This window comes from Camelina sativa, chromosome 5 (assembly GCF_030686135.1).
Source record: "Camelina sativa cultivar CO46 ecotype springtype chromosome 5, ASM3068613v1".
In the NCBI taxonomy this organism is placed as follows: Eukaryota; Viridiplantae; Streptophyta; class Magnoliopsida; order Brassicales; family Brassicaceae; genus Camelina; species Camelina sativa.
The window spans coordinates 39,529,199-39,554,823 of record NC_141884.1 but is presented as its reverse complement, the minus strand read 5'-3'; the positions used below and the strand labels follow the sequence as shown (position 1 = coordinate 39,554,823).

General features: G+C 37.7%; 1 protein-coding gene and 1 long non-coding RNA gene across 26 annotated transcripts in view; both read right to left on the bottom strand.

Annotated features, from left to right (window-relative positions):
• Positions 1-1,828: 1,828 nt before the first annotated feature.
• On the bottom strand, positions 1,829-3,165 carry LOC104788266 (uncharacterized). Its single transcript, XR_768212.3, has 4 exons — positions 3,037-3,165; positions 2,593-2,912; positions 2,445-2,508; positions 1,829-2,361 (listed from the first exon to the last, which is right to left on the bottom strand). It is a non-coding gene; the product is annotated as an uncharacterized LOC104788266 (long non-coding RNA).
• Positions 3,166-4,368: 1,203 nt separating this feature from the next.
• The window catches only part of LOC104788265 (V-type proton ATPase catalytic subunit A-like), a 29,087-nt gene continuing 7,830 nt past the window's right edge, over positions 4,369-25,625 (bottom strand). For 11 of the 25 annotated variants that reach the window (XM_087451468.1, XM_087451466.1, XM_087451453.1 and 8 more), the window contains 19 exons: positions 25,344-25,432; positions 25,150-25,201; positions 25,015-25,073; positions 24,866-24,912; positions 24,724-24,765; positions 24,580-24,619; positions 24,317-24,358; positions 24,188-24,214; positions 23,963-24,103; positions 23,541-23,851; positions 23,197-23,357; positions 23,045-23,111; positions 22,811-22,929; positions 22,536-22,692; positions 22,397-22,441; positions 22,230-22,295; positions 21,869-21,963; positions 21,689-21,781; positions 21,455-21,575 (listed from right to left, as the gene is read on the bottom strand). Coding sequence is in view for 2 of the 25 variants with exons in the window: in XM_087451449.1 (XP_087307575.1) it covers positions 16,748-16,754; positions 16,845-17,002; positions 17,145-17,226; positions 17,455-17,544; positions 17,775-17,855; positions 17,939-18,036; positions 18,230-18,337; positions 18,665-18,853 (813 nt within the window). In the remaining 23 variants the exon portion in view is untranslated. Of the gene's footprint in view, positions 5,007-5,101; positions 5,293-5,382; positions 5,423-6,124; positions 6,190-6,268; positions 6,408-6,495; positions 6,573-6,655; positions 6,698-6,782; positions 6,818-6,918; positions 6,959-7,062; positions 7,105-7,204; positions 7,252-7,353; positions 7,413-7,488; positions 7,541-7,682; positions 7,816-7,915; positions 8,041-8,141; positions 8,201-8,292; positions 8,434-8,554; positions 8,681-8,746; positions 8,891-8,974; positions 9,097-9,214; positions 9,302-9,489; positions 9,625-9,740; positions 9,783-9,875; positions 10,008-10,095; positions 10,219-10,349; positions 10,392-10,504; positions 10,581-10,656; positions 10,748-10,860; positions 10,903-11,018; positions 11,087-11,201; positions 11,297-11,384; positions 11,468-11,566; positions 11,664-11,828; positions 11,907-11,997; positions 12,108-12,339; positions 12,391-12,489; positions 12,692-12,830; positions 12,848-12,955; positions 13,049-13,133; positions 13,410-13,526; positions 13,924-14,054; positions 14,242-14,344; positions 14,475-14,584; positions 14,678-14,753; positions 14,852-14,961; positions 15,157-15,271; positions 15,367-15,445; positions 15,509-15,624; positions 15,704-15,783; positions 15,872-15,982; positions 16,126-16,514; positions 16,571-16,698; positions 16,755-16,844; positions 17,003-17,144; positions 17,227-17,454; positions 17,545-17,774; positions 17,856-17,938; positions 18,037-18,229; positions 18,338-18,664; positions 18,860-19,016; positions 19,122-19,230; positions 19,281-19,363; positions 19,435-19,519; positions 19,593-19,719; positions 19,847-19,954; positions 20,012-20,106; positions 20,358-20,466; positions 20,569-20,648; positions 20,784-20,917; positions 21,028-21,151; positions 21,339-21,445; positions 21,576-21,688; positions 21,782-21,868; positions 21,964-22,075; positions 22,106-22,229; positions 22,296-22,396; positions 22,442-22,535; positions 22,693-22,810; positions 22,930-23,044; positions 23,112-23,196; positions 23,358-23,476; positions 23,852-23,962; positions 24,104-24,187; positions 24,283-24,316; positions 24,359-24,419; positions 24,480-24,579; positions 24,620-24,723; positions 24,766-24,865; positions 24,913-25,014; positions 25,074-25,149; positions 25,202-25,343; positions 25,433-25,625 lie in introns of those variants that run through there. The other 14 variants (XM_087451455.1, XM_087451459.1, XM_087451449.1 and 11 more) reach the window with 13 other exon arrangements.

Below are 25,625 nucleotides of genomic sequence, written 5' to 3'. Positions count from 1 at the left end.
TATGCAGTTATGCACCCTATTAGCTAAATTACCAAAAGCACCATAGATCTTCTCCATCTATATAAACAAGCATAAGCTAATTAATATCTTTAATAAAGTCACAATTCGACCAAAAAGCATATTTTCTCTCATTTAGTTATGGCAATCTATTCCTTAGCGAATAAATGGAGGGTCGAATCTCTTATGATTTTGTTGATGGTGATGGTAACAAATATAGTCGAACCAATGGCTGAAAAGGTCAACCATTCAGGCCAACGAAAGCAAGAGATTGAACTCATGCTTAAAGCAACTCAAAACCTGAATGTTGAGTTTTAACAATTTGGTGTACCTCTCTTGATTTTGCATCATCTAGCTTGTTCTTTACATGTGAATGTTCATGGAGAAACGAAATGCAAAAGTTCTTGATATATCAGAATTACACTTGGATTATGACTTATGAGAGTACATAATACATTAGGCATCAAATAGAACGCATAAGATGATGAATAATTAATTAAATAAACATAAGTGAAATGACGATAAATTGGATAAACATATATAATAGATTTATAATGTAGTTTTAGTACTCATTCTTCTTTACAAAGGAAAATAAAACATAAATTCGATTCGACTATGAGTTTGTTGTACACTCTAGCTCCTACGTAATCTCCTATGTATGTGCAATGACTTAAACTGCTGCTTCAAGAATACTATTTTTGTTTTGTATTTTTAAACAACTTATTTCACATTTCAAGTTTTCCCTGTGTTCTTTGCTTCTTCATAAAGCTCTCTGTTGAGGTGCAAAAGCATCAATTGAACATGCATGCACAGAGATTCCAAAGATAACTTCACTGGAGAAACCGATCACTTTTCTTCACCTACCTGAAAAGTTATCTTTTCTCCTTTTAGAGACACAAAAACTACACATACACATACACATACACATACACACATACATACAAAAATACAGAGAGAGAGAGATGAATGAATAAAATATTTACTCTTTACCATTTACCCCATCAAAAATTTACCTTTTTGACATCTCTCTACAATCATCATCATGCCTCCTTTCCGTTTTACATTCCATTCTTCTCATCCAACTCTCCTTCCGTTTTTACAGATTTTTGTAGCAAATTTCCGTTATCTTTTTGCAATTTTTTTCGAAGAAAATATTTTTTTTTTGCAAATTTTATAAGAAAAATTCAAAAATGTTAGTAAATCATTGCTTTTTTGCAAGAACTTTTTAGTATAAGTATGTGGCACATCTGTAACTATATTTTGCAACATTTTAAGTAACACTTTTGCAACTTTGTTTTCTACACAAAATTTCTAGTAATTTTGAGATCCCTCATCTGTCAATAAGAAAAACCCCTTTGAGCAAATACATATACCGCGAACTTGGCGTTGAACACTTACATACATCATCTTGATTGATGCGTCTTCAGGATCTGAATGGATACACATGTGATGTCTCCATGACATGGAACCAAGTGAAGGTGTTGCATATTCTGAATTATGGAGGAACTGATGAAGAGTTTACACGGTTACAGAGTTTTCTAGGGGAATTTGAATGCATGACATTGGAAGAAGAAATTTGTTACGTATAACTAGGCAACACAAGTGGTCGTTTGCGTCACCAGAACTGAGTAGAAGAAGTTTCCATTTCTTTGACAAAATGTACTAACATTTCCTTAGCGTATTCAACTTTGTTGTCCTGAACCCAACGGATCCAAAAAAAAGAGGTTTCTGTGTTACGTTGCCAGACAACAACATGAATCTGATTTTGTAACAATTTGACTCACCTGTCTTGATTTTGCATCATCTAGCTTTATTTCTTTTTGGTGGCTTGACTTTCTATAATCAGTTTGGTAGTGCTAGCTATTTTTTCAACACTCGTTTCCATGCAATAATACAAAGATGAAGGTGAGACCAGAGTTGGTATCAGATACCTTTTCACATTTTTGCTGATGACTGATGCATTTTGCTTGAGACAACTGTTAACTGGTTTTTTTTGCCTGATTAGCTATCTTTCTAGGAGTTTGATGCTTTTATTAAGGTTCATCGACTTGTCTCTCTGAGAAAACTGCAGTGGTGGTTTGGGCAAGGAAAGTTCTCCATGTTTTGTATCTGCTCCGGTAATAGAGGTTCTCACAATGGTTTCTCACCCCACTTAACTACAGTAAGTTCTCACAAAGAATGATATAGAAACCTGGCTCTGCATCCTCGGAATTGTTACAGAGCAAAGTAGAGGTTCTTTTTCCATGGCTGGGTCATATAATGGGATCATCGATCTATAGCTTTTGCCTTGTGGTTGGCTTAATACTCGTGAATCCGATTGGTGGATGGTGGACCTAGCAAGCTGTACTTGTAACACTTGTTTCCCTGCAGTCAGAGAGACTATCAATCAACACATGAAGTTAAAAATTCATCAACCACCTAGAATCAGTCAAATATATAATTCCAACCAGCATAACCATGAACAAATGATGTGCCTCCACGATCATATTAGTCCCCCTGTGCCTCCACAATCTGCATCAAAGAGAAGGATAGATTCATTAAAAAGACATTGGATATAAATAATAGTTGAAAAGGGAAAAAGTTTTAAGAACAAACTCGTGTAGGAGAGAATCTGTGGATCATCGATCGAAATGACAAGGAACTGAAGTATATAGAGTGACTAATGGAGAGGCCAGTCCCCTATCTTGGCCAAGAGATCAGCAGCGGCAGCTTTGTTGAATGGATTTAAGGCATATAATTACATCAAACATCCATGGAAATATCATCAACGTATATAAATCCAAATTTAGTTAAAAGAAGTGTGATCCAAGCAATGAGAGCAATGAACAATATAATTAGAAATACTCAAACCTCCTGTGATACGTGTTGGAGGTCCAGAAAATAAAAATAGGGTCCCATACATACTCTTCTCCAACCTACACGATCAATTTAAGACAGAATCAGACAAAAAAAAAACAAGTTAGCAAGTAAAAATAGTAAAAAAATTGGAAGGCAAACCGAGAGAGAAGCAAAATTGGAAACCAAACCGAGAGAAAGAACCTGAATTGCTGGTCGAGGAAGCAAGAAGGTGTGATCAAAAACATGTAGCATAAGTTCTGTCTTTTATACATACACGTCTAAGGGGTTTTGGCAATCTTCTCCAGAAAAAAAAAAAACCTAACTGTTTCTGTAAGAACTAAGAAGAAAAAAAGAATGAGAGTGACTGACGCAATTGAGACAGGAACATCGGAAGCGTCAGAGAAACAGACCTTGTTGGTAGGCGTCGATGGTCTTCGAGAGAGGGACTCGTCAGTCATTGCAAAAACTGGTCGTCGTGCTCTGACGGAGACATGGTGGAATCTATCCATATCTCAGATTCCGCTGATTAACTTCTCCCCCAAGAAAAGACTTAACAACTGTGTAAAAAAAAGTCATCAGATGTTAGAATTAGAAATTAGGTCAGAGATGAAACAAAACAAAATAAAGACAGAGAGTGAATAGCTAGAGTAGAGTGGCTTACTTACTTATCATAATCTCAGAGACCGGCGGCGAGCGATCATCTTCTCATATATGATATATGGCTCTGTTCCAGAGAGAAACTTCTGAAAATAAAAATCATTGAGAAATAAAAGATGGATTTTTGTTTATTTAGGGTTATGATTTCTCAGGTGAGATGAGATGAGTGACTATATATAGATTTAGGGTTTACAACGAAAAAACAAATTAGGATTACTTCTGTTTTTCCATTTTTTATTTTTTTACCAAAAAAAAAATTAAAATTTAACAACTCGTAACTAAACTTACAATGTACTTGGTCATTTTCTTCTCTCCTCGTTATCTCGAGGCCTCTTCTTCTCACCAAACAAAAACACTTTTCTTTCTATTGGGCCTTTATCTAAACTGCAGCCCATTATCATTTGTTACTAAACACATCAAGCCCAACTCCCTTCTTCAGTTGACTTCTCTCTCTTGTCATTTACTCCTCCTCTCTTCACGAGTCCGATGCGTTCTTCGCTGCTATGTTTTGCTTCTCATCTCCTTCACTGATTCTTCTTTGCTGTTGCAGATTTGGTCGAGGAGCTCAATTCCTAACACTATGTTTCAAATTATGCATCTTGGATGCTAAAATAATTTCAGTTCTTTGATCGACACATTGATATTGGTTGATTGGATTCTACTTTGAATGATGTTCATGTAACACCCGTACCGTCTGACGGAACATGTAATCCATCCGGTATGGCCAAAAACGTTTCTTTCTTTAAAATTCACCAACGAACAAACTTCAAACTGTAACTCTTGAAATTACTAACCTGGGAAAAAGGAAAGAAGGGGGGGGGGGGGGTGAGTAAACAAGTTTACTCAGTGAGGAGATCAAACTCTGCCCACTGGACATACAGTAATACCGTTCCAAATATAATCAACAAGTATTACATAGCATAGATTCAGAATGTTTATCAATCAAACAAACAAGCAACTTTCATCTTAGTTTATTCACTTCTGTGGCAACTACCACATTCAAACATTTTCGTTTCTTTACATTACTTAGTAAGTTTTACTTTCCTTATAGGTTTGGCCATTATCACTTTTTCTGGCTCACAAACCTCATTCCTGGAAGACCACGGCCCATAGCTCGTACTGCTCGAGAAAACAAACTGGCCCAATTATGAAATTGGGGTGTTACAGTTCATGCGGTTGATACTGCGTTTAAGAGTGCTCAAGGAAGGAGTAATGGATGCTATAAAACTTGAAGGCTGCAAAATGCATTGTGGAAGCTAAAAGTGTTCTTGGTGGGTGGCTTCAGGCCACAGGGCCAAAAACATAGCTAGTGCTGTTCTCAAAGCTAGGTTCATGCATGTGTATTTAATCTTTAATAAGGTTCGTTTCTCTACGTCTTCGTGTTATCGAGAGGCACTGTGGGATCTCAAGTGATAGCTGAGTTTGTACTTTGACGTTTCAAATGATTGCAATGCCCTTCTTCATCGAGAAGATTTTACCAAGTGGCGAGATGGGGAGTGACAAGGACCTGCATCCTGATCAGAGTCGTGTTAAACAAATAAAATGGATCAGAAGGCAATTGTATGACTCTATCAAATAAGAAAACCAGAATCAATGTTGCAGTATCCACCTCTTATGATGGAAACTACTGATGTGTCTGCTTCAGCAGACTCCAAAGCTTCAAACTCTCATCATCCAGGTATATTCTATATAAAACCATATGAACCAACCCAAAAATCAAAACAACTTGGTCGTTGATACTTTTACATACATACATCTTCTTGATACTTTACAATCTACAAGGTTACGCAGGCGTTGTCTCTGTACCTCAAACCCAAGTGAAGATGTTGCACATTTAGAATTATAGAGGAACTGATGACAAAGAGTTGAAACATTTGGAGAATTTTATACCTGCAAAATCTTTTGTGGAAGCTAAAGTGTTCTTGGTGGCCTGGGCAAAAAAACATAGCTAGTGCTGTAAAGGTCTGAAAGCTAAAGGTTCATGCATATGTATTTAATCTTTAATAAGGTTCGTTTCTCTAAGTTGTGTGACGTCTTCGTGTTATGGAGGCACTGTGGGATCTGCAAGTGATAGCTGTGTTTGTACTCGCACGTTTCACATGATTGCAATGCCCTTCTTCATCGAGAAGATTTTACGAAGTGGCGAGATGGGGAGTGATTGTTATGGAAACAAGAGTTACCTGTAATGTCATGATATATGCTTTCCACAACCGTAGATCATACCAGAAAATATATTATAAAGAACCAATCTGACTATGTCAATGTGATGCTTTAAACTAAGTGATAACGGTGGAAACCTAAAAGATTTGGGCCAATCTTTGAACTTGACAGAACACATCTGATCTGATCTTTGGGCCAATCTTTTTACTATCCAATCTTTGAACTTGTCAGAACACATCTGATCTGGGCCAATAGAAACTCTGCATCTAACAGGTTCTGTAGCTCACTCATTTGGAGATGAGGACATGTTTCTGAGGTAAGGTAAAGTTTCTCAAAAAAATGCAGAGACTTCTAGTCTAGGGATCTACCGTCTACGTGTTTGGTTTTCACATTGTTTCAACCAGCAAAATTAGAAGAAGAAGGTAAAAAGAGTTTTGAACATCAAAGAGACCACAACGGAGTTGATTCTTACCTTTTGCCCAGTCAGTTCAAGACCTGCAGCTGCGCACAACCATGTCTTTCTCGTTGAAGAAAATCCTGCAATTTGGTATTGTTAGTGAGTAAACTTAACTGGGTCCAACCATAAAAAGTTGGAAGGTACAGATTGTCTACGTACCACATATCAAACTGGGTGCTTTTGATGAATGCAACAAGCTTTGAAAGTTTTTCACCAAACATCAAGTAACTGACATGCCTTTCAAGTATGCTCTTTACAGAAATAAGCAACATGAGAACTTTGCTCTTTGAACGAGGACCTGCATCAGAGTCGTGTTAATCAAATAAAACTGATCAGAGTGTGACTCTATCAAATAAGAAAACCAGAATCAATGTTGCAGTTTCCACCTCTTATCGAGTGATGATTCCTTGTTGCTGGAACCAAAAATAGGAAACCCGAAAAGCAAATATCATCATTCTGGCGCCTGCTCAATGCAAACATCATTACTCTGGATTCACGTACTGAATTCCCCACTTAAAACAAACAACAAGAATATCAAATACATACTAGCTCTCCAGCAAGATCATAGAGGGACTCATCAACTGTCGCCTGCAAATTGACACGACAAGAGTATTAGATGCAAATTTTACACGCGACAGCTAAAATAACCTGCAATAGCCGTAATGCACAGTACTGGATGACAGCAACCCCTTCCAGTTTGGGAATAACCTGCACCATTTATATACTTAATGTATAATTCGAAACATAGTCTAACACATTAACTAAGTAACTTTCTCAGAAAAAATTGATCAAAGAAGAATAACACAAACCTCCTTGGACTCAGAGCAGCACCACCTCTTGAATCATCATCTAGCAAACCAAAGATAAGAAACCCGAAAAGCAAACATCATTACTCTGGATTCACGTTTTGAATTCCATGTTTAAAACAAACAACAAGAACATCAAATACATACTAGCTCTCCAGCAAGATTATAGAGGGACTCATCAACTGTCGCCTGGTAATTGACAAAATAAACTTTCTTAAGAACAGAAACAACAAAATTGACACGACAAGAGTACAAAGATACAAATTTTACACGCGAAAGCAAAAATTACCTGCAATAGTAATGAATGACAGCAACCCCTTCCAGTTTGGCAATAACCTGCACCATTTATATACTAAATGTACAATTCGAAAAATAGTCTAACACATTAACTAAGTAACTTTTCTCAGAAATAATTTATCAAAGAAGAATAACACAAACCTCCTTGAGACTAAAAGCAGGACCACCTCTTGAATCACCATCTAGCTTTGTCACCAGAGCTGCAGAAAGTACAGAAGCTCATCTTAGCATCCATGATAACTGCATCGACATTGTATTTTGAAAAAGCATGTATACATGCTGTTTCTTCTCCTCCATCCACCAATTTCAATAGCTCAGCATGTACAATCTGCAACATAGTTATGATAAGCTACACTTTAGTCAAGAATAATGTTTCCGAGCCAATTACCAAAGCTTATAGCTTTGACTAAAACAAGAGAATCCTAATTTGAGTTCTGGAGCAGAAATAAAACAGAGAAAAAAAATCGAACCTTGGCCTTCGAGTTTGCTCAGCAAGCAGCCTCCTCCAGTCAACCAGTCAACGGAACAAACATCTGGGCTCTTCACTTGACGACTCCTTGTGTATCTTCTATGGCCAACATGATAAGCCACACTTCAGTACTACTGAAACCAAAACGATAGAGTGAAACAAATACAAAATATCATTATGCTAGTGAAAAAATATAGGGAAGGATGAAATAGAAACAAAAATATCTTGACCAACTGCTGATCTGTTCTGACTCCCCAAATGACTACCACTCCAACGGCTTGGTCACTAACAGACTGAACAAACCTTCTAACAACTGGGAGACTCATCTGTTAGCAGAACCGCCAAGAGAATCCTAACAACTGTGTAAAGTTTAGATGTTAGAATTTCGAAATTAATTAAAAAATATCCATTAATCTGAGATGAAGAAAAGGCAAGAGAGTGAGTAGTAGGGCTTACTTACTTGATGTCTACATGGATGGATCATCGGCTCCTTGTGTATCTTACATGACCAACATGCACCTACCAGAAAGAGACATGCTAAAACACAGTACACTGATTGTCGGATCCATACCATAAGAAAAGAAAAGCAGATGAAGATTCAGAAAACAAACCCTTGTTAGTTTTCAATGTAGAAACTATCAAATAATGGTAGGTGAATCGTCTTTCTTGGGCAAGAGATCAGCGGCAGCTTTGAATGGCTTCAAGGCATATTTATCAGATCAATCTTAAGGATAAAGGTGTTGCTGCAGAGACTGGATTACATCAATAACAACATGGATCATCGGCCTCAGGGGTCACAAGAAAGAATCTGAGCAAGAATGAGAGAATTGTGGCTTTCTGATTTCTGACGAAGATTAAGAGATGTGACCGAACCTTTGGCCTTTTGAGTTTGGCTCTGCAAGCAGCCTCCTCGAGTCCCCACCAGCCAACAGAACAAACATCTCGACTCTTCACTTGGAACCTTGTGTATCTTCCATGGCCAAGAATACATGCACCTACCTAAAACAGACGTGTGAGTACATTGTCGGATTTATAAGAAAAGAAAAATGAAGAATATCAACAAACCTGTTTAGGTAGCGCAGAAGGGGACTTGCGACTTGAGCTGGTTGTCAAGGAAAGACATGATAAGTGTGGAACCAGAACCTTGTGCACCGTATCCAACTCGCTCATATGATCCAACAGCGTCGTATGTAAAGACACACCCTTTTCCTGAATATAATCAAGAATAAAGATCACACAATGTACCTCTTCTATGTTCACATCATAACGAAGAAAACAAAGAAGGGCATCTACCTTCCTCGTCAATCCCTCCTAGAACATTAAGTAGGGGAAAAACGCTTGAAATAAAGCGTGCTGGAGAAAGCTGAACCATTGCAGGAAAACTCATCTGCCTGAAATGCTGATGTTTGATAGATCTGCAGGACACCAAACACAGAGAATAATCTTACATAAGTCTTTTCTATCTTTTTAAAAAATATCTGATATAAGCAAAGGATGAAAGATATTTGATCAAAAGAGCAAAGGAAACCTCACCAAGTGTCTGTAATGGATTTGAGAACCTTCTGCAATGCTTTAACATCAGCCTGAAAGCCATAGGAAGACAGCATAGCTTTGTCTGCTCTGGAAAAGTTAAAAGAAGGACAAGAGCTTAACAAGAGTCTTGCAAGTTACATAAGATGATACAAATGAATACTTCTGGTATGAAATCGATGGCAGCAGGTCGGGATACATCTCCAGTAATAAGCATGCAACAGAGAGTAAGAAACAATCCCATAAAAAAATCTCCACCGTATTTTGAAAAAGCATACCTCCTCCTTATTTAGCGCCCGTTGTCATTCTAACGCTTTGGAGCCCAGGCAACAATATTATTAACGTAGGACCTGAGTTAGCAAAGTGTAGCTCAGATTCTTTGTAGCCATGATAAGCCACTCTTCAGTACTGTACTAGAAAAGTAAAATATACTCATTGTAAGTAGGCACTTTAAGAACAATCTCAACCATCAAATAATTGACAAATTCAATTTATAGAAAATTTAATGTAGAAGAGGGTCTACGCTAACCTGTTGTTTTGGAATGAAGTCTTGCAGCTGCGACGTCAGACCCTGCATTGTCACCACTTAAACGAGATAAACAAATAACACCACAAGCAGCACTTCCAGAAACATTAATTCTAAGAAGGACAAGAAAAAAAAAACCTTGGCCTTTGAGTTTGGCTTTGCAAGCAGCCTCCTTCAGTCCTTCCTCGAGCCCACCAGTGAACTGAACAAACATCTCGACTCTCTTCACATGGATCCTTGTGTATCTTCCACGGAAAACAATACATGCACCTACCAAAAAGAGACGTGAGAAAAAAGGAAAAGAAAAAAAGAGACGTCTGAGTACATTATTCAGAGGGAAGAATTCAGAGAAACAGACCTTATTCGTTCTAACTTACATCCACATTGCTCTTTTTCGCTTCTTTTAGACGTTGCTCTTAAACAGTATCTGCAGGTTTTACATTAGTCCCTGATGTATAAACCCGACAAACCAACCTGCAGGCTGCAACAAAGAGGGCATCAGAACCGCCCACGAGAATCTTAACAACTGTGTAAAGTAAACTCAGATATTAGAATTTCAAATTAATCTGCGATGAAGAAATGGCAAGAGAGTGAGTAGTAGGGCTTACTTACTTCGATCAATGTCTACATGGATGGATCATCTGCTCCTTAGTGCTGAATGAACAAGAAGAAGAAGAAGAAAACGAATTAGAATGGCCTCTCATGATCTCACTTAACAACAATACAATCTCAGAAATAATGATATAGAACCTGGCCTTGTTGTCTACCTATGTGCTTGCTTTGGTAAGTAGGAGAGAGTTGTTAATTGTGTTGTAGCAACTGGTTCTAACACGGCTCTTTATCCTGCAATAACATATAAGAATGGTTAAAAAGAGTAGAGTTGACCTTAAACAATAGTGAAGGATGATTGAAACAAAACCTGGAGGGGTTCATCTTCTTCTTGGAGGTTGCTCATTTATGGATTGGTAGAGCTAGGCTAGCTAGCAGCTATGTTTGTGACACTCCTTTCCCTGCAATTAGTTAGACAATCATCAATCAACCCATGGAATTTTTTATAAAAAAAAAAAACCATCTAGAATCAGTCAAATAAGTAAATAAGAAGAGAGTAGTTTAAAAGAAATACGGCATGGAAACAACAAGGTTCCCATCCTCACTTGCACCATTTCTGAATTCATCAAGAAGAAAAAGAAAAAAAAAAGAGATGGAATTCAGTTGCATAAGCAGGATTAAGCACAATCAAACGTCAAAGTATCAACCATTAAAAAGCAAAAGTTGCATAACCTGTGATCCCCACGCTTTGGCCAAAAGATGCTGTAAAACCCCAACCCCCACATCAAGAACCGGATATCCTGAAACACCACCAGATAAAAAAGGAAGTTAGAGCAATCGAACAAGAAACAACAACGATGGTGGTGAAGTGATGAATGAGACCAATATTATATGCGAAGATGTAAAAAAACGAACCTCTGGTTTAGTGAGGAGCTTAAGTAAGAGCCCGATTGAAGAAGGCTAGCAAGGCCATCTCCTTGGACATTAGACTGCAGTGTTGGGCTCGGAACCTGAGAGAGAGAGAACAAAATCATTAGGTGATATAGTCATGGTGAAGAGAAGAGGATTTGGCCATAAAAGAGAGGTCTGAGGACAAACCCTGCCGAGTACGATAGATTCTCTGGTGTTCGAAGAAGCTCCATCAACCAACATAAAAGCCTGTGAACAAAAATGGTCTCAAACTGCATATATATGAAAATTGAAACAATCAACCCATAGTAATTATTTACACAATTTTCAAAACAACTATCAAGGATGACTTGTTTGGCAAAAGAATTTACCTGTTGGCGGGTCATGGCAGCATTGTCAACATATCTGACAGCTCAACATCAGGATATTCAGAGGCTCTCTTACTCGTTTCTTCCATAAAATTGAGGCCTGCAGAGAACAAATTGCATTGGCATCAGTGTTATATGTGTTCCAAATGAAACAAGAGAGAGGAAAACAAGTAAAAGAAAACGTAATTATCAACCATACTTCCAAGACATTAGCTTTGTGTTTTAGTACTACATGCTGCAAGTTGGGGAAAGTAGTAGGTCGTACCTTTCAACCTGCAGCTTCATGGAGATATTATGTGGTCTTTCCCGAACCAGAGTGTCTCCCACAATGAGAAGAATTAATCTTAACCAAAGTATGATGAAAAATATTTAGAATGGTTAAAACAAAGTACAGTTGCACTTAAACATAAATGAAGGATGATATGAAACAAAACCTGGAGGTGTCCTACTTCTTCTTCTTCTTCTTCTTCTTCTTCTTGGACGTTGGCTCATGGAATGGTGTTATTCATGGAATTAGTTGTACATGGTCTTTACCTTCCTTGATCTGATTCACAAAATAATTAAAACCTTCAAATTGTAATTGTAGTTGGCGATTGTGTTCTGAATCAACGAGAGAGAGAGAGAGAAAGAAATCAATCAAAGCCCACCTGTTTCACAGAATCATAAAGAAACAAACCTATATATGTCAAAGATACAAAAACTATAATTCACACACACTAACTCAGTCAAAACCATATTGATTTATAAAAAGAACAAATAAGAAAAAAGATACATACCTGTCTCTGACTTGTTTGCTCTCTCATCGACATTATAATGCTTCAACAATTCTGAGAACCAGAAGACAAAAAAATTCAAATCACACGCCACAACTCAGTAACAAAAAAAAGAATCATAGAGATTTAGAAGAAGAAGGAATAAGGAGGTACCTCTAATCAATACCAAAGCTCAGTCCTGACTCCTCTGTTCCGTTTTGATTTCAGACAAAGGGGAAGGAAGGAGACGATGCTCCAAAACGACAGCATCTCAATTAATGGACCCTAAAGAAGATATGGGCCGCCAACTAACACCAAAAGCCCAATTCCCAGAATTTTTAAAACATTGTCGTTTCACGCCACAATGATCATCTTTCTTCATCATGCACATCACGACCAACGGTAACGTAACAGCAGAGCAGAGGTTAGACCGTTAGAGTTAGCGATGATGAAGTGAAGAGTAATCTAAGTAAAGTAAAATTACACAAAAAGGACAAGAGAACAAACAAACCAACCTTGGCTGGCTCGGAACCTATGAGAGAGAGAGAGAGAGAGAGCAAACAAAATGATCAGGTGATTGATAGTCAATGGAGAGGATTTGCCGATAATATAATAGAGAGGTCTGAGAACAAACCCTGACCGAGTAATATTGGACCATAGATAGATACTCTATCTGGAATAAGTAACCCATTGCTTTGAGGTTCGAGGCTCCAGGAACCCTAATTCTCCATAGCTACAGAAACATATTAAACCCAAAATCTCAGTCTCAATCAAAAATAAAGAAACAAGAACAAATTTAGAAGGCAAATTCGACTCACAATTCATAGATCTGTTATCTGTAGAGTAGTAGATTCGAACCATCATCATGTTGCTCTCTTGTCGCCATTGGAACGATCTCTCTCTGTCTCTATCTCTCAAATTTGTTGGGCTGGAACTCCATAGGACAATATTTTTCAAGAGCTGCGACAGACTCACCCAGAGGGATGTAGAAGAGCTTAAGCGCCCGACGAAGTTGCAAAATTTCACCTTTTGGAGGACATGTTTACACTCTTTGGCCGCTCTAGTGGCAGTCCAAGAGCCCGGTCCCATATCAGCTGAAAAGAGAAAGAGTAAACAGCATCACAAAGATGAGTGTGGGTTTATACTATTGATGTCGTTATTGTTTTGGTCATCATCAACCCTAAGGCTAAGAAAAGCAGAAGTTTGTTTACCTCTGTGCTTGTTTCAGTAGAAGTAACTTGTTATATCCTGAGGCTTGCATTGTGCTTTAGCTACTGGTTCTAACACAGCACTTTATCATGCGATGGTTAAAAGTAGTTGAACTTGAACAATAGTATATTTGAAACAAAACCTTGAGGGGTACTTCTTCTTCTTCTTCTTCTTGAACGTTTGCACATGGTCTCTAGTCTCGAATGATGATCTTCCTGCAGTCAGTGAGACAATCAACACATGAAAATAAAAATGGTTAAAAACAGTAGTTGAACTTAGTCAACACTGATGGATGATTTAAAACAAAACATTGAGATGTTCTTCTTCTTCTTGGACGTTGCTCATGGTCTCATTCATGCATTGGTAGAGCTAGCAGCTATGTTTTTAACACTCGCTTGGCTGCAGTCAGTAAGACAAAGTGACACATGAAATTAAAAAGAAAACCATCAACCACTAGAATCAGTTTGAAGTTAACTAAACTTGAAACACAGCTAAATAAAGAAAAGCAGAGGATTTTGAGAAAAACTTACAGATCAAGAAGAGGATATTTCCATCTTTGGTCATAAAATAGTGATGAGGAGGTAAGAGTTTTAATCACGCAGTGAGATATGGAGTGGAGTAGAATGATGTTGTAACAATTTAACTCCCACGTGTCTTGATTTTGCTGAATCAGTTTTGATAGTTCTAGCTGGCTATGTTTTTGAAACACTCGTTTCCCTGCAGTAAGGCCATCAACACACACACACAAAAAAAAATCTATTACAAGAAGAACGTGAACCATATTTGGGTAACAGAATGGTTGAACCACTATGTGAGGTACCTTTTACCATTTTTCTGATGAATGCCATTGGCTTGAGAAAAACTGTGAATGGTTTGTTTGGCTTGAGTGCAGATGGATTTCTCAGCAAACTATCTAATCTGCTAAGACGTCTGCATCCCGGAAATTAGTGCTGAATGAACAAGAAGAAGAAGAAAACGAATTAGAATGGCCTCTCATGATCTCACTTAACAACAATACAATCTCACAAAGAATGATATAGAACCTGGCCTTGTTGTCTACCTCTGTGCTTGCTTTGGTAGGTAGGAGAAAGTTGTTATTCCCTGAGGCTTGCTTCATGTGTTGTAGCAACTGGTTCTAACACGTCTCTTTATCCTGCAATAGCATATAAGAATGGTTAAAAATAGTAGAGTTGACCTTAAACTATAGTGAAGGATGATTGAAACAAAACCTGGAAGGAAGGGTTCTTCTTCTTCTTGGACGTTGCTCCTGGTCTCATTTATGGATTGGTAGAGCTAGCTAGCAGCTATGTTTGTGACACTCCTTTCCCTGCAATTAGTGAGAATATCATCAATTAACACATGGAATTTTTTATTAAAAAAAACCATCTAGGATCAGTCAAATAAGTAAATAAGAAGAGAGTAGTCGAAGAGAAATACGCCATGGAAACAACAAGGTCCTCCCATCCTCACTTGCACCATATTTGAATTAATCAAGAAGAAAAAAAGATGGAATTCAGTTGCATAACCAGGATCAAGGACAATCAAACGTCAAAGTAACAACCATTAAAAAGCAAAAGTTGCATGACCTGTGATCCCCACGCTTTGGCCAAAAGATGCCGTAAAACCCAAAACCTGAAACACCACCAGATAAAAAAGGAAGTTAGAGCAATCGAACAAGAAACAACAACGATGGTGGTGAAGTGATGAATGAGACCAATATTATATGCGAAGATGTAAAAAAACGAACCTCTGGTTTAGTGAGGAGCTTAAGTAAGAGCCCGATTGAAGAAGGCTAGCAAGGCCATCTCCTTGGACATTAGACTGCAGTGTTGGGCTCGGAACCTGAGAGAGAGAGAGAACAAAATCATTAGGTGATATAGTCATGGTGAAGAGAAGAGGATTTGGCCCTAATTCTCCATACCTACTAGAGAAACATCAGGATATTCAGAGGCTCTCTTACTCGTTTCTTCCATAAAATTGAGGCCTGAAGAGAACAAATTGCATTGGCATCAGTGTTATATGTGTTCCAAATGAAACAAGAGAGAGGAAAACAAGTAAAAGGTTTGCCAATAAAACAGAGGTCTGAGAACAAACCCTGACCGAGTAAATTGGACCATAGATAAATATGGACCCATGGCTTTGAGTACGAACCTCCAGGAACCCTAATTCTCCATACCTACTAGAGAAACACCATAAAACATCTAAATTGTAAACAAGAAGCAAAAAGACAACAGCTTTTAAAAGACAAATTCGACTTACAATGCATGTGCTTGCTTCGGTAAGAGTAACTTGATATTTCCTGCGGCTTGCTTTGTGTTGTAGCTACTGGTTCGAATAGCTCTCTAACCTGCAATAATAAGAACAGTTAAAAAAAAAGTAGTTGAACTTAAATAATAGTGAAGACCCCATCAGATCAAATGTATGAACAATATGCAGATTCAGAATGAGAGAGATATACCTCAGCCATTTATATACTTAATGTACAATTCGAAACATTTCACATTAACAAAGTAACTTCCTTGAGACTAACACAAACTTCCTTGAGACTCAAAGCAGCACCACCTCTTGAAATACCGTCTAGCTTTGTCAGCAGTTAAAAACCTGAAATCACAGAACAATAAGAAATAATAATAAGCAAAAGAACCAACAAAAAGCTAACTCAAAAGAAAGTTTAAGAGACAATTAATGTCCTTAGCGGGATTAAACGGTGACCAAGCCAAGCATGCAGCAAAATAAAACCAATAAAGCCTAACTAAGAATGAACAGAAACAGATCAAATCCCTGTAAAACAAGGTTTAGTAATAACAAGTAAAACTTACTGTAAAGTGTATTGGCTTCTTCTTTGTTGATAACAAGTAAAACTTACAAAAGGACACAAGCTTCAAAATTATCCACAAGTTACACAAGATAAAGGAGAAATCTTGAAACTATAAAGAAGACACACCATAGTGCTAAGCAAAACAAGGTTTAGTAGTAACAAGTAAACCAACCTTCTAATTCTGATTCATCATACTCATCAACTCATTTTCAACCAGCGGTTGAAAACCTGAAATCACAGAACAAGAAGAAATCATAATAAGCAAAAGAAACAACTAAAAGCTAACTCAAAATGAGAAAGATTAAGAGACTGTTAACGTCCTAACAAATTCAGACCCGAATGAAAAATGAACAAACCTTCTAATTCTAATTCCTCATACTCATTAACTCCTTTTGAGTCAGCTGTTTAAAACCTGAAATCACAGAACAAGAAGAATCATAATAAGCAAAAGAAAGAACGAAAAGCTAATTCAAGAGAAAGATGAAGAGGCAGATAATGAAACCTTGGCCTGTGAGTTTGATCTGCAAGCAGTCTTCCACCAGTCAATTGAACAAACAATTCGGCTCTGCACTTGGCTCCTTCTGTTGTGTATCTTCCATGTCCATCAAGAGCCTTGGATTTCACCCAATCAATCCTACTAGGTAGCTCATCAAGTACAATCTGCAAAACAGCTATAATAAGCCACAGTTCAGTCAAGATTACCGAGCCAACAACAAAGGCTAAATAGCTCATGGGTAAAAAAAGGAAACAGAGAAGAGAACAACTCGGCTCTACACTTGGCTCAGCTCAGAAAGACACAAACCTTGGCCTTTGAGTTTGATCTGCAAGCAGTCGTCTTCCACAAGTCAACTGAACAAACAACTCGGCTCTGCACTTGGCTCCCTCTGTTTCTCCACCAATCACGTTTATGAGATTAGACGAATCCAGATAAAGGAAGTTAGACGAATCCATGATCTCTATCTATCGCAAACAAGAAACAACGATGGTGTATGACAACATTTAATGGAAATAACGACGGTGTATGGCAACAACTATAGTGTATGACAACATTTATTAGAGCGCTATGTAACAAATCCAAAGATAAATTGAGGGAAAACAAGTAGTTTGCTTACAGTAAACGGTAGAAAAGATCTCCCAAGCGGTGCTTGATGAGAGTTGTAAGTAATCTTTTGACCGAAGATTCCAGCTGCTCTCTCAACCGCCTGTGTATGACAACATTTAATGGAGTTATAGACAAACCAATTGACATAAATCCATACTTAGCATAGTAGATCATTTATGAATCATCTCTCATCTTATTTACCAGGTTGGGAGGCTGTAGAAATGGATAATGATGTATGACAACATTTAATGGAGTTATAGACAAACCAATTGACATAAATCCATACTTAGCATAGTAGATCATTTATGAATCATCTCTCATCTTATTTACCAGGTTGGGAGGCTGTAGAAATGGATAATGGTGTTACGCATCATCCACACGAACTTGTAGAAAGGGCTGAATTTGTCATATCTGCCACAGATCCAAAAGGTTTAAGAGCAAATAACCCGTTGTGAGAGAAAGAGAGAGAACTAAACCAAAACGACAAATCTTACTGTGTAAACGCGTTTTGAGCAAGGTAGTCTTTCCTCGGTATCTTAGCTGTTTCCAAGGTGATTCTGTCACCTTCTGCTAGCGCATCTTTTTCTACAAGCTGCACGCAAAACACAATGTGTGGGTTAAATAAATTCCTTTCAGAAAGAATTATGAGCTAAGACTCATTTGTTTCTATAACTCAAGTCAAGTTTAGGTCCCAATACTATCTTTCAAAATCTTAACATGTATATCGCTGAGACAAAAGGTCATTAGTTAGGACATTGATACTTATGCAAGGAAGTGACACGTACCTGGACTATTTCATCAAGATCGTCTTTCCTCTGCAAAACCTCTCTGGCCTTTGTCCTGATGATGTTGATGAAATTTGGATCGAACTTCTCATAGAAAGATTTCAATGCCTGAAGAAAAAAAAAAAAAAACAACTTTTTTATATACTTTCAGATAGTAAACCAAGACAGGTTTGAACTGAGAATATGTAAGCATACTGTTGAATACTTTGAGTAGAAAATCAATCAATTAACAGAGAGAAAATGTTTTCTCTGGGCAAGATTTATTTGTCCAAATCCCAGAAGACCTGCAGAAGAAAAAGAAAACACATAAACAGTGCTAAAACGAGTCTGCGGCAGTTCTTAAACCAAACACCATCTGGTATACCTCAATCGAGATATATAAATATGTACATCTACAATGAAAGATAAGGAGGCAGCCATGAACGACATAATTACCTGCTTAATACTAAGGGTTGCAGAAGTCACAGGATCTGAAAAGTCTCCTCCAGGAGGTGAAACTGCACCAACAATTGCAACACTTCCATCACGGTCTGGTTCACCAAGACATTTTACCTTACCAGCCCGTTCATAGAAAGATGATAAACATGCTGCTAGATAGGCAGGATATCCACTGTCGACAGGCATTTCAGCCTAGAAAACAAAGCAACATAGGTGTCAATAAACTGAAGAAAAGTAAGGAGAAGTGAGATAAGGACAACAAACATATACAACAACATACATATTTTAAATCAAATCGGAGGAAACAATTGTACCCTCATAGGTTTATAAGAACACGACAAAAAGATACCTCTTTGACTTGTTATTGACCTTTGTGCTTGCTTCGGTCAGAGTAACTTGATATTTCCTGCGTCTTGCTTTGTGTTGTAGCTACTCGTTCTAATAGAACTCTATCCTGCAATAATAAGAACAGATAAAAAAAGTAGTTGGACTTAGATAATAGTGAAGACCCCATCAGATCAAATGTATGAACAATATGCAGATTCAGAACGAGAGAGATATACCTCAGCCATGTCATTTCCTCTCTCTCCACAACAACATCGGAGTTGGAGTACTGTGTATATAAGAACAAATTAGCTTTGGAAATTCAACATATCCAGTAATTAAGTGGAACAAAACCAAAGTGCCACAACCTACCTTGGAAAGTGCCCGACTGATAACAGTTTTCCCACGGCCAGAATCACCAGGGAAAAGGGATCAAGGACACACTGAAAACAGGAAAAGAAATCAATCAACAACACACATCTTCAATTGACTATCACTATTTTTTTCTTTTTTAAATGTAGTAATTACCTGCCCAGCAAGTAGAGGAGTATCGGCAGCAAGCTTTGATGCAACTGTCCCAAGCGTGCGTACAGGGCCAGCTCTGACATACATATTATCAACCAACCCAATTTTAATAAGTTACTGAATTGAATTCAGTTGACCATCAAAATTAAGACCAAATGAACACTTTAATAGAGAGACATATGCAGTCAAACAAAACACATTACCAAAATTGATTGGGCTGGGAACTAGTCCCCAAGGACAATCATTGTCAAGAACTGGGACAGAAACACCCCCGAGGGTTGTACACATCACCGGACCGGATATTCTGGCAATAGTTCTTCAAAAGGCCTCCTGTGAGATATGAAACAAAAGAATCGTGAGAAGCCAGAGTCTGCCATTTTGTAATGGTAAAACAAATCATAGAACTTCATTTCTGACAAGAATTTAAATCCACTTAACCTGAACTCCATAGAAGATATTTCCCAAAATTCCTGGTCCAAGCTCCAGAGGAAGTGGCTGTAATAACAGGGCAGATTATATGTTAGCTACAGATGAATAACCCTAGAAAAGAGTAAAGAAAATAGAAAACCAATATAAAGAGGAGAACTCACCAACATTGTGTGAACAAGATCATCATTAACTGTGAATCTAGCTGCTTCCTAGTAAACCAATAAACTTACAAGTCACCACCAGTTATTGTGTCTCCCTCTGACTGCAAAAAAAAGTTTATATCAGTTAACCATCAAGACTAAGACATAATAATAACAAAGTTTATCTCAGTTGACCATCAAGACTAAGACTAAGACATATCTCAGTTGACCACCAGTTATTGTGTCTTCGCTGGAAGCAGTCTTCAAACAACCTATAACCCAAAAAAGATAATATCAAGTTCCATAGCATAGAAAACAGTTTATAGTCAATAAAAAAAGAAGACAAAAAAAATATCTATATATAAAATACAAACAGCTTACCTGCAACTTCTTGTCCAGTCATGGTATCAACAACTAGTAATATTTCTGTGGGATTCAGAAATTAATTGACGTCTTTTATCTGTCCATCATGCCTTTATCTATCTGTCACAAAGATTCAGTTTTATGACTAACTCTGCAATAAATATATGATACAACAATGACTATCAAAGACGAAAGATTACCTGTAGCCTCCCTACAGTATCAATGATAACTACATCGACATTACTCTTTTGAGCTTCTTTTCGACCTTGCTCTTAAACAGTATCTGCAGGTTCTACATTAGTCCCTGCTGTATAAACCGGCACACAACCTACAGGCTGCAACAAAGAGGGCATCAGGGAGGATTGATTTACGGAATAGAATATCATCACATGTTCACACACTTCTTGAGTCATTTCTACGAATGCACACGATGCTTCAAAACTATTAAAAAAACAAAAAAAATCAATACCTTTATTTCGTGGTTTGAAATCCAACTTAAGAAAATGAACAAGATACTTGAAGAGGAAAAAGATACTTGAATTGGTAGAGCTAGCAGCTATGTTTGTAACACTCGCTGCCCTGCAGTCAGGGAGACACATGAAATTAGAAGAAAAAAAACATCAACCACTAGAATCAGTTTGAAGTTAATTAAACTTGAAACAGAACAAAATAAAGAAAAGCAGATGATTTTGAGATTACTTACAGAGCAAGAAGAGGATTTTTCCATCTTTGGTCATAAAATAGTGATGAGGAGGAAAGAGTTTTAATCACGCAGTGAGATATGGAGTGGAGTAGAGTGATGTTGTAACAATTTGGCTCCCACGTGTCTTGATGTTGCTGAATCAGTTTTGATAGTTCTAGCTGGCTATGTTTTTTAAACGTTCGTTTCCCTGCAGTAAGGCCATCAACACACACACACACACACACAAAAACCTATTACAAGAAGAACGTGAAACCATATTTGGGTAACATAATGGTTATTAAGAATGTGAGGTACCTTTTTACATTTTTCTGATGAATGCCTTTGGCTTGAGAAAAACCGTGACTGGTTTGTTTGGCATGAGTGCAGATAGATTTCTTAGCAGACTAGCTAATCTGCTAAGACGTCCTCATCCCGGAGATTAGTGCTGAATGAACAAGAAGAAGAAGAAGAAAACGGATTAGAATGGCCTCTCATGATTTCACTTAACAACAATACAATCTCACAAAGAATTATATAGAACCCGGCCTTGTTGTCTACCTCTGTGCGTGCTTTGGTAGGTAGGAGAAAGTTGTTATTCCCTAAGGCTTGCTTTATGTGTTGTAGCAACTGGTTCTAACACCGCTCTTTATCCTGCAATAACATATAAGAATCATATAAGAATGGTTAAAAATAGTAGAGTTGACCTTAAACAATAGTGAAGGATGATTGAAACAAGACCTGGAGGGGTTCTTCTTCTTCTTGGACGTTGCTCATGGTCTACATTTATGGATTGGTAGAGCTAGCTAGCAGCTATGTTTGTGACACTCCTTTCCCTACAATTAGTGAGACAATCATCAATCAACCCATGGATTTTTTTATAAAAAAAAAACCATCTAGAATCAGTCAAATAAGTAAATAAGAAGCGAGTAGTTAAAGAGAAATAACAAGGTCCTCCCATCCTCACTTGCACCATATCTGAATTCATCAAGAAGAAAAAAAAGAAGATGGAATTCAGTTGCATAACTAGGATTAAGCACAATCAAACGTCAAAGTATTAAAGTAAATGACTCCCACTCCAACGGCTTGGTCACTAACAGACTGAACAAACCTTCTAACAACTGGGAGACTCATCTGTTAGCAGAACCGCCCACGAGAATCCTAACAACTGTGTAAAGTAAACTCAGATGTTCGAATTTCGAAATTAATTAAAAAATATCCATTAATCTGAGATGAAGCAAAGGCAAGAGAGTAGTAGGGCATACTTACTTCGATTGATGTCTACATGGATGGATTCAAATGGCCAACATGCACCTACCAGAAAGAGACATGATAAAGAGAAAGAGACACTGATTGTCGGATCCATACCATAAGAAGAGAAAAGCAGATGAAGATTCAGAAAACAAACCTTGTTAGTTTTCAATGTAGCAACTATCAAATAATGGTAGGTGAATCGTCTTTCTTGGGCAAGAGATCAGCGGCAGCTTTGAATGGCTTCAAGGCATATTTGGCTTCAAGGCATATTTATCCGATAAATCTTAAGGATAAAGGTGTTGCTGCAGAGACTGGATTACATCAATAACAACATGGATCATCCTCAGGGGTCACAAGAAAGAAACTGAGCAAGAACGAGAGAATTGTGGCTTTCTGATTTCTGAGGAAGATTAAGAGATGTGACCAAACCTTGTCCTTTCTGATTTCTGAGGAAGATTAAGAGATGTAGCCCCAACCAGCCAACAGAAGAAACATCCAACTCTTCACTTGGATCCTTGTGTATATTCCATGGCCAACAATACATGCACCTACCAAAAAGAGACGTAAAATGAAGAATATCAACAAACCTGTTTAGGTAGCAGAAGGGGACTTGCGAGTTGAGCTGGTTGTTAAGGAAAGGCATGATAAGTGTGGAACCAGAACCTTGTGCACCGTATCCAACTCCCTCATATGATCTAACAGAGTCGTATGTAAAGACACACCCCTTTTCCTGAATATAATCAAAAATAAAGATCACACAGTGTACCTCTTCTATATTCACATCATAACGAAGAAAACAAAGAAGGGCATTTTACCTTCCTCGTCAATCCCTCCTAGAACATTAAGTAGGGGAAAAACGCTTCCTCGTCAATCCCTCCTAGAAAATTAAGTAGGGGAAAAACGCTTGAAATAAAGCGTGCTGGAGAGAAGCTGAACCATTGCAGGAAAACTCCTGTTATGCTAATGTCTGATAGATCTGCAGGACACCGAACACAGAGAACAATCTTACATAAGTCTTTTATATCTCTTAAAAAAAATATGTCAATGTGACGCTTTAAAGTAAGAGATAACGGTGGAAACCTAAAAGATTTTTACCTCGGAAAGTTGTAATAGACGCTTTAAAGTAAGTGATAACGGTGGAAACCTAAAAGATTTTTACCTCGGAAAGTTGTAATAGACTGGCAAGAACAACTATCCAATCTTAAAACTTGACAGAATACATCTGATCTGGGCCAATAGAAACTCCGCATCTAACAGGTTCTGTAGCTCACTCATTTGGAGATGAGGACATGTATCTGAGGTAAGGCAAAGTATCTCAAAAAATGCAGAGACTTCTAGTCTAGGGATCTACCGTCTACGTGTTTGGTTTTCACATTGTTTCAAACAGCAGAATTAGAATAAGAAGGTAAAAAGAGTTTTGAACATCAAAGAGACCACAACGGTGTTGATTCTTTCTCGTTGAAGAAAATCCTGCGTTTTTGGTATTGTTAGTGAGTAAATTAACTGGTCCAAGCATAAAAGTTGAAAGGTAAATTAACTGGTCCAAGCATAAAAGTTGAAAGGTAGAGATTGTCTACGTACCACAATATCAAACTGGGTGCTTTTGATGAATGCAACAAGCTTTGACAAGTTTTTCACCAAACATCAAGTAACTGGCATGCCTTTCAGGTATGCTCTTTACAGAACTAAGCAACATGAGGACTTTGCTCTTTGAAGGAGGACCTGCAACAGAGTCGTGTTAATCAAATAAGGCAATTGTGTGACTCTATCAAATAAGAAAACCAGAATCAATGTTGCAGTCTCCACCTCTTATCGAGTGATGACTTCTTGTTGCTGGAACCAAAGATAAGAAACCCGAAAAGCAAACATCATTACTCTGGATTCACGTACTGAATTCCCCACTTAAAACAAACAACAAGAATATCAAATACATACTAGCTCTCCAGCAAGATCATAGAGGGACTCATCAACTGTCGCCTGCAAATTGACACGACAAGAGTATAAAGATGCAAATTTTACACGCGACAGCTAAAATAACCTGCAATAGCCGTAATGCACAGTACTAAATGACAGCAACCCCTTCCAGTTTGGGAATAACCTGCACCATTTATATACTTAATGTATAATTCGAAACATAGTCTAACACAATAACTAAGTAACTTTCTCAGAAAAAATTGTCAAAGAAGAATAACACAAACCTCCTTGGACTCAGAGCAGCACCACCTCTTGAATCACCATCTAGCAAACCAAAGATAAGAAACCCGAAAAGCAAACATCATTACTCTGGATTCACGTTTTGAATTCCATGTTTAAAACAAACAACAAGAACATCAAATACATACTAGCTCTCCAGCAAGATTATAGAGGGACTCATCAACTGTCGCCTGGTAATTGACAAAATAAACTTTCTTAAGAACAGAAACAACAAAATTGACACGACAAGAGTACAAAGATACAAATTTTACACGCGAAAGCAAAAATTACCTGCAATAGTACTGAATGACAGCAACCCCTTCCAGTTTGGCAATAACCTGCACCATTTATATACTTAATGTACAATTCGAAAAATAGTCTAACACATTAACTAAGTAACTTTTCTCAGAAATAATTTATCAAAGAAGAATAACACAAACCTCATTGAGACTCAAAGCAGGACCACCTCTTGAATCACCATCTAGCTTTGTCACCAGAGCTGCAGAAAGTACAGAAGCTCATCTTAGTATCCATGATAACTGCATCGACATTGTATTTTGAAAAAGCATGTATACATGCTGTTTCTTCTCCTCCATCCATCAATTTCAATAGCTCAGCATGTACAATCTGCAACATAGTCATGATAAGCTACACTTTAGTCAAGAATAATGTTTCCGAGCCAATTACCAAATCTTATAGCTTTGATTAAAACAAGAGAATCCTAATTTGAGCTCTGGAGCAGAAATAAAACAGAGAAAAAAATTCGAACCTTGGCCTTCGAGTTTGCTCAGCAAGCAGCCTCCTCCAATCAACGGAACAAACATCTGGGCTCTTCACTTGACGACTTAAATCATTATCCTAATAAAAAAATATAGGGAAGGATTAACTGCTGATCTGTTCTGACTCCACAAATGACTCCCACTCCAACGGCTTGGTCACTTAACAGACTCAACAAACGTCAAAGTATTAAGGTAAATGACTCCCCAAATGACTCCCACTCCAACGGCTTGGTCACTAACAGACTGAACAAACCTTCTAACAACTGGGAGAC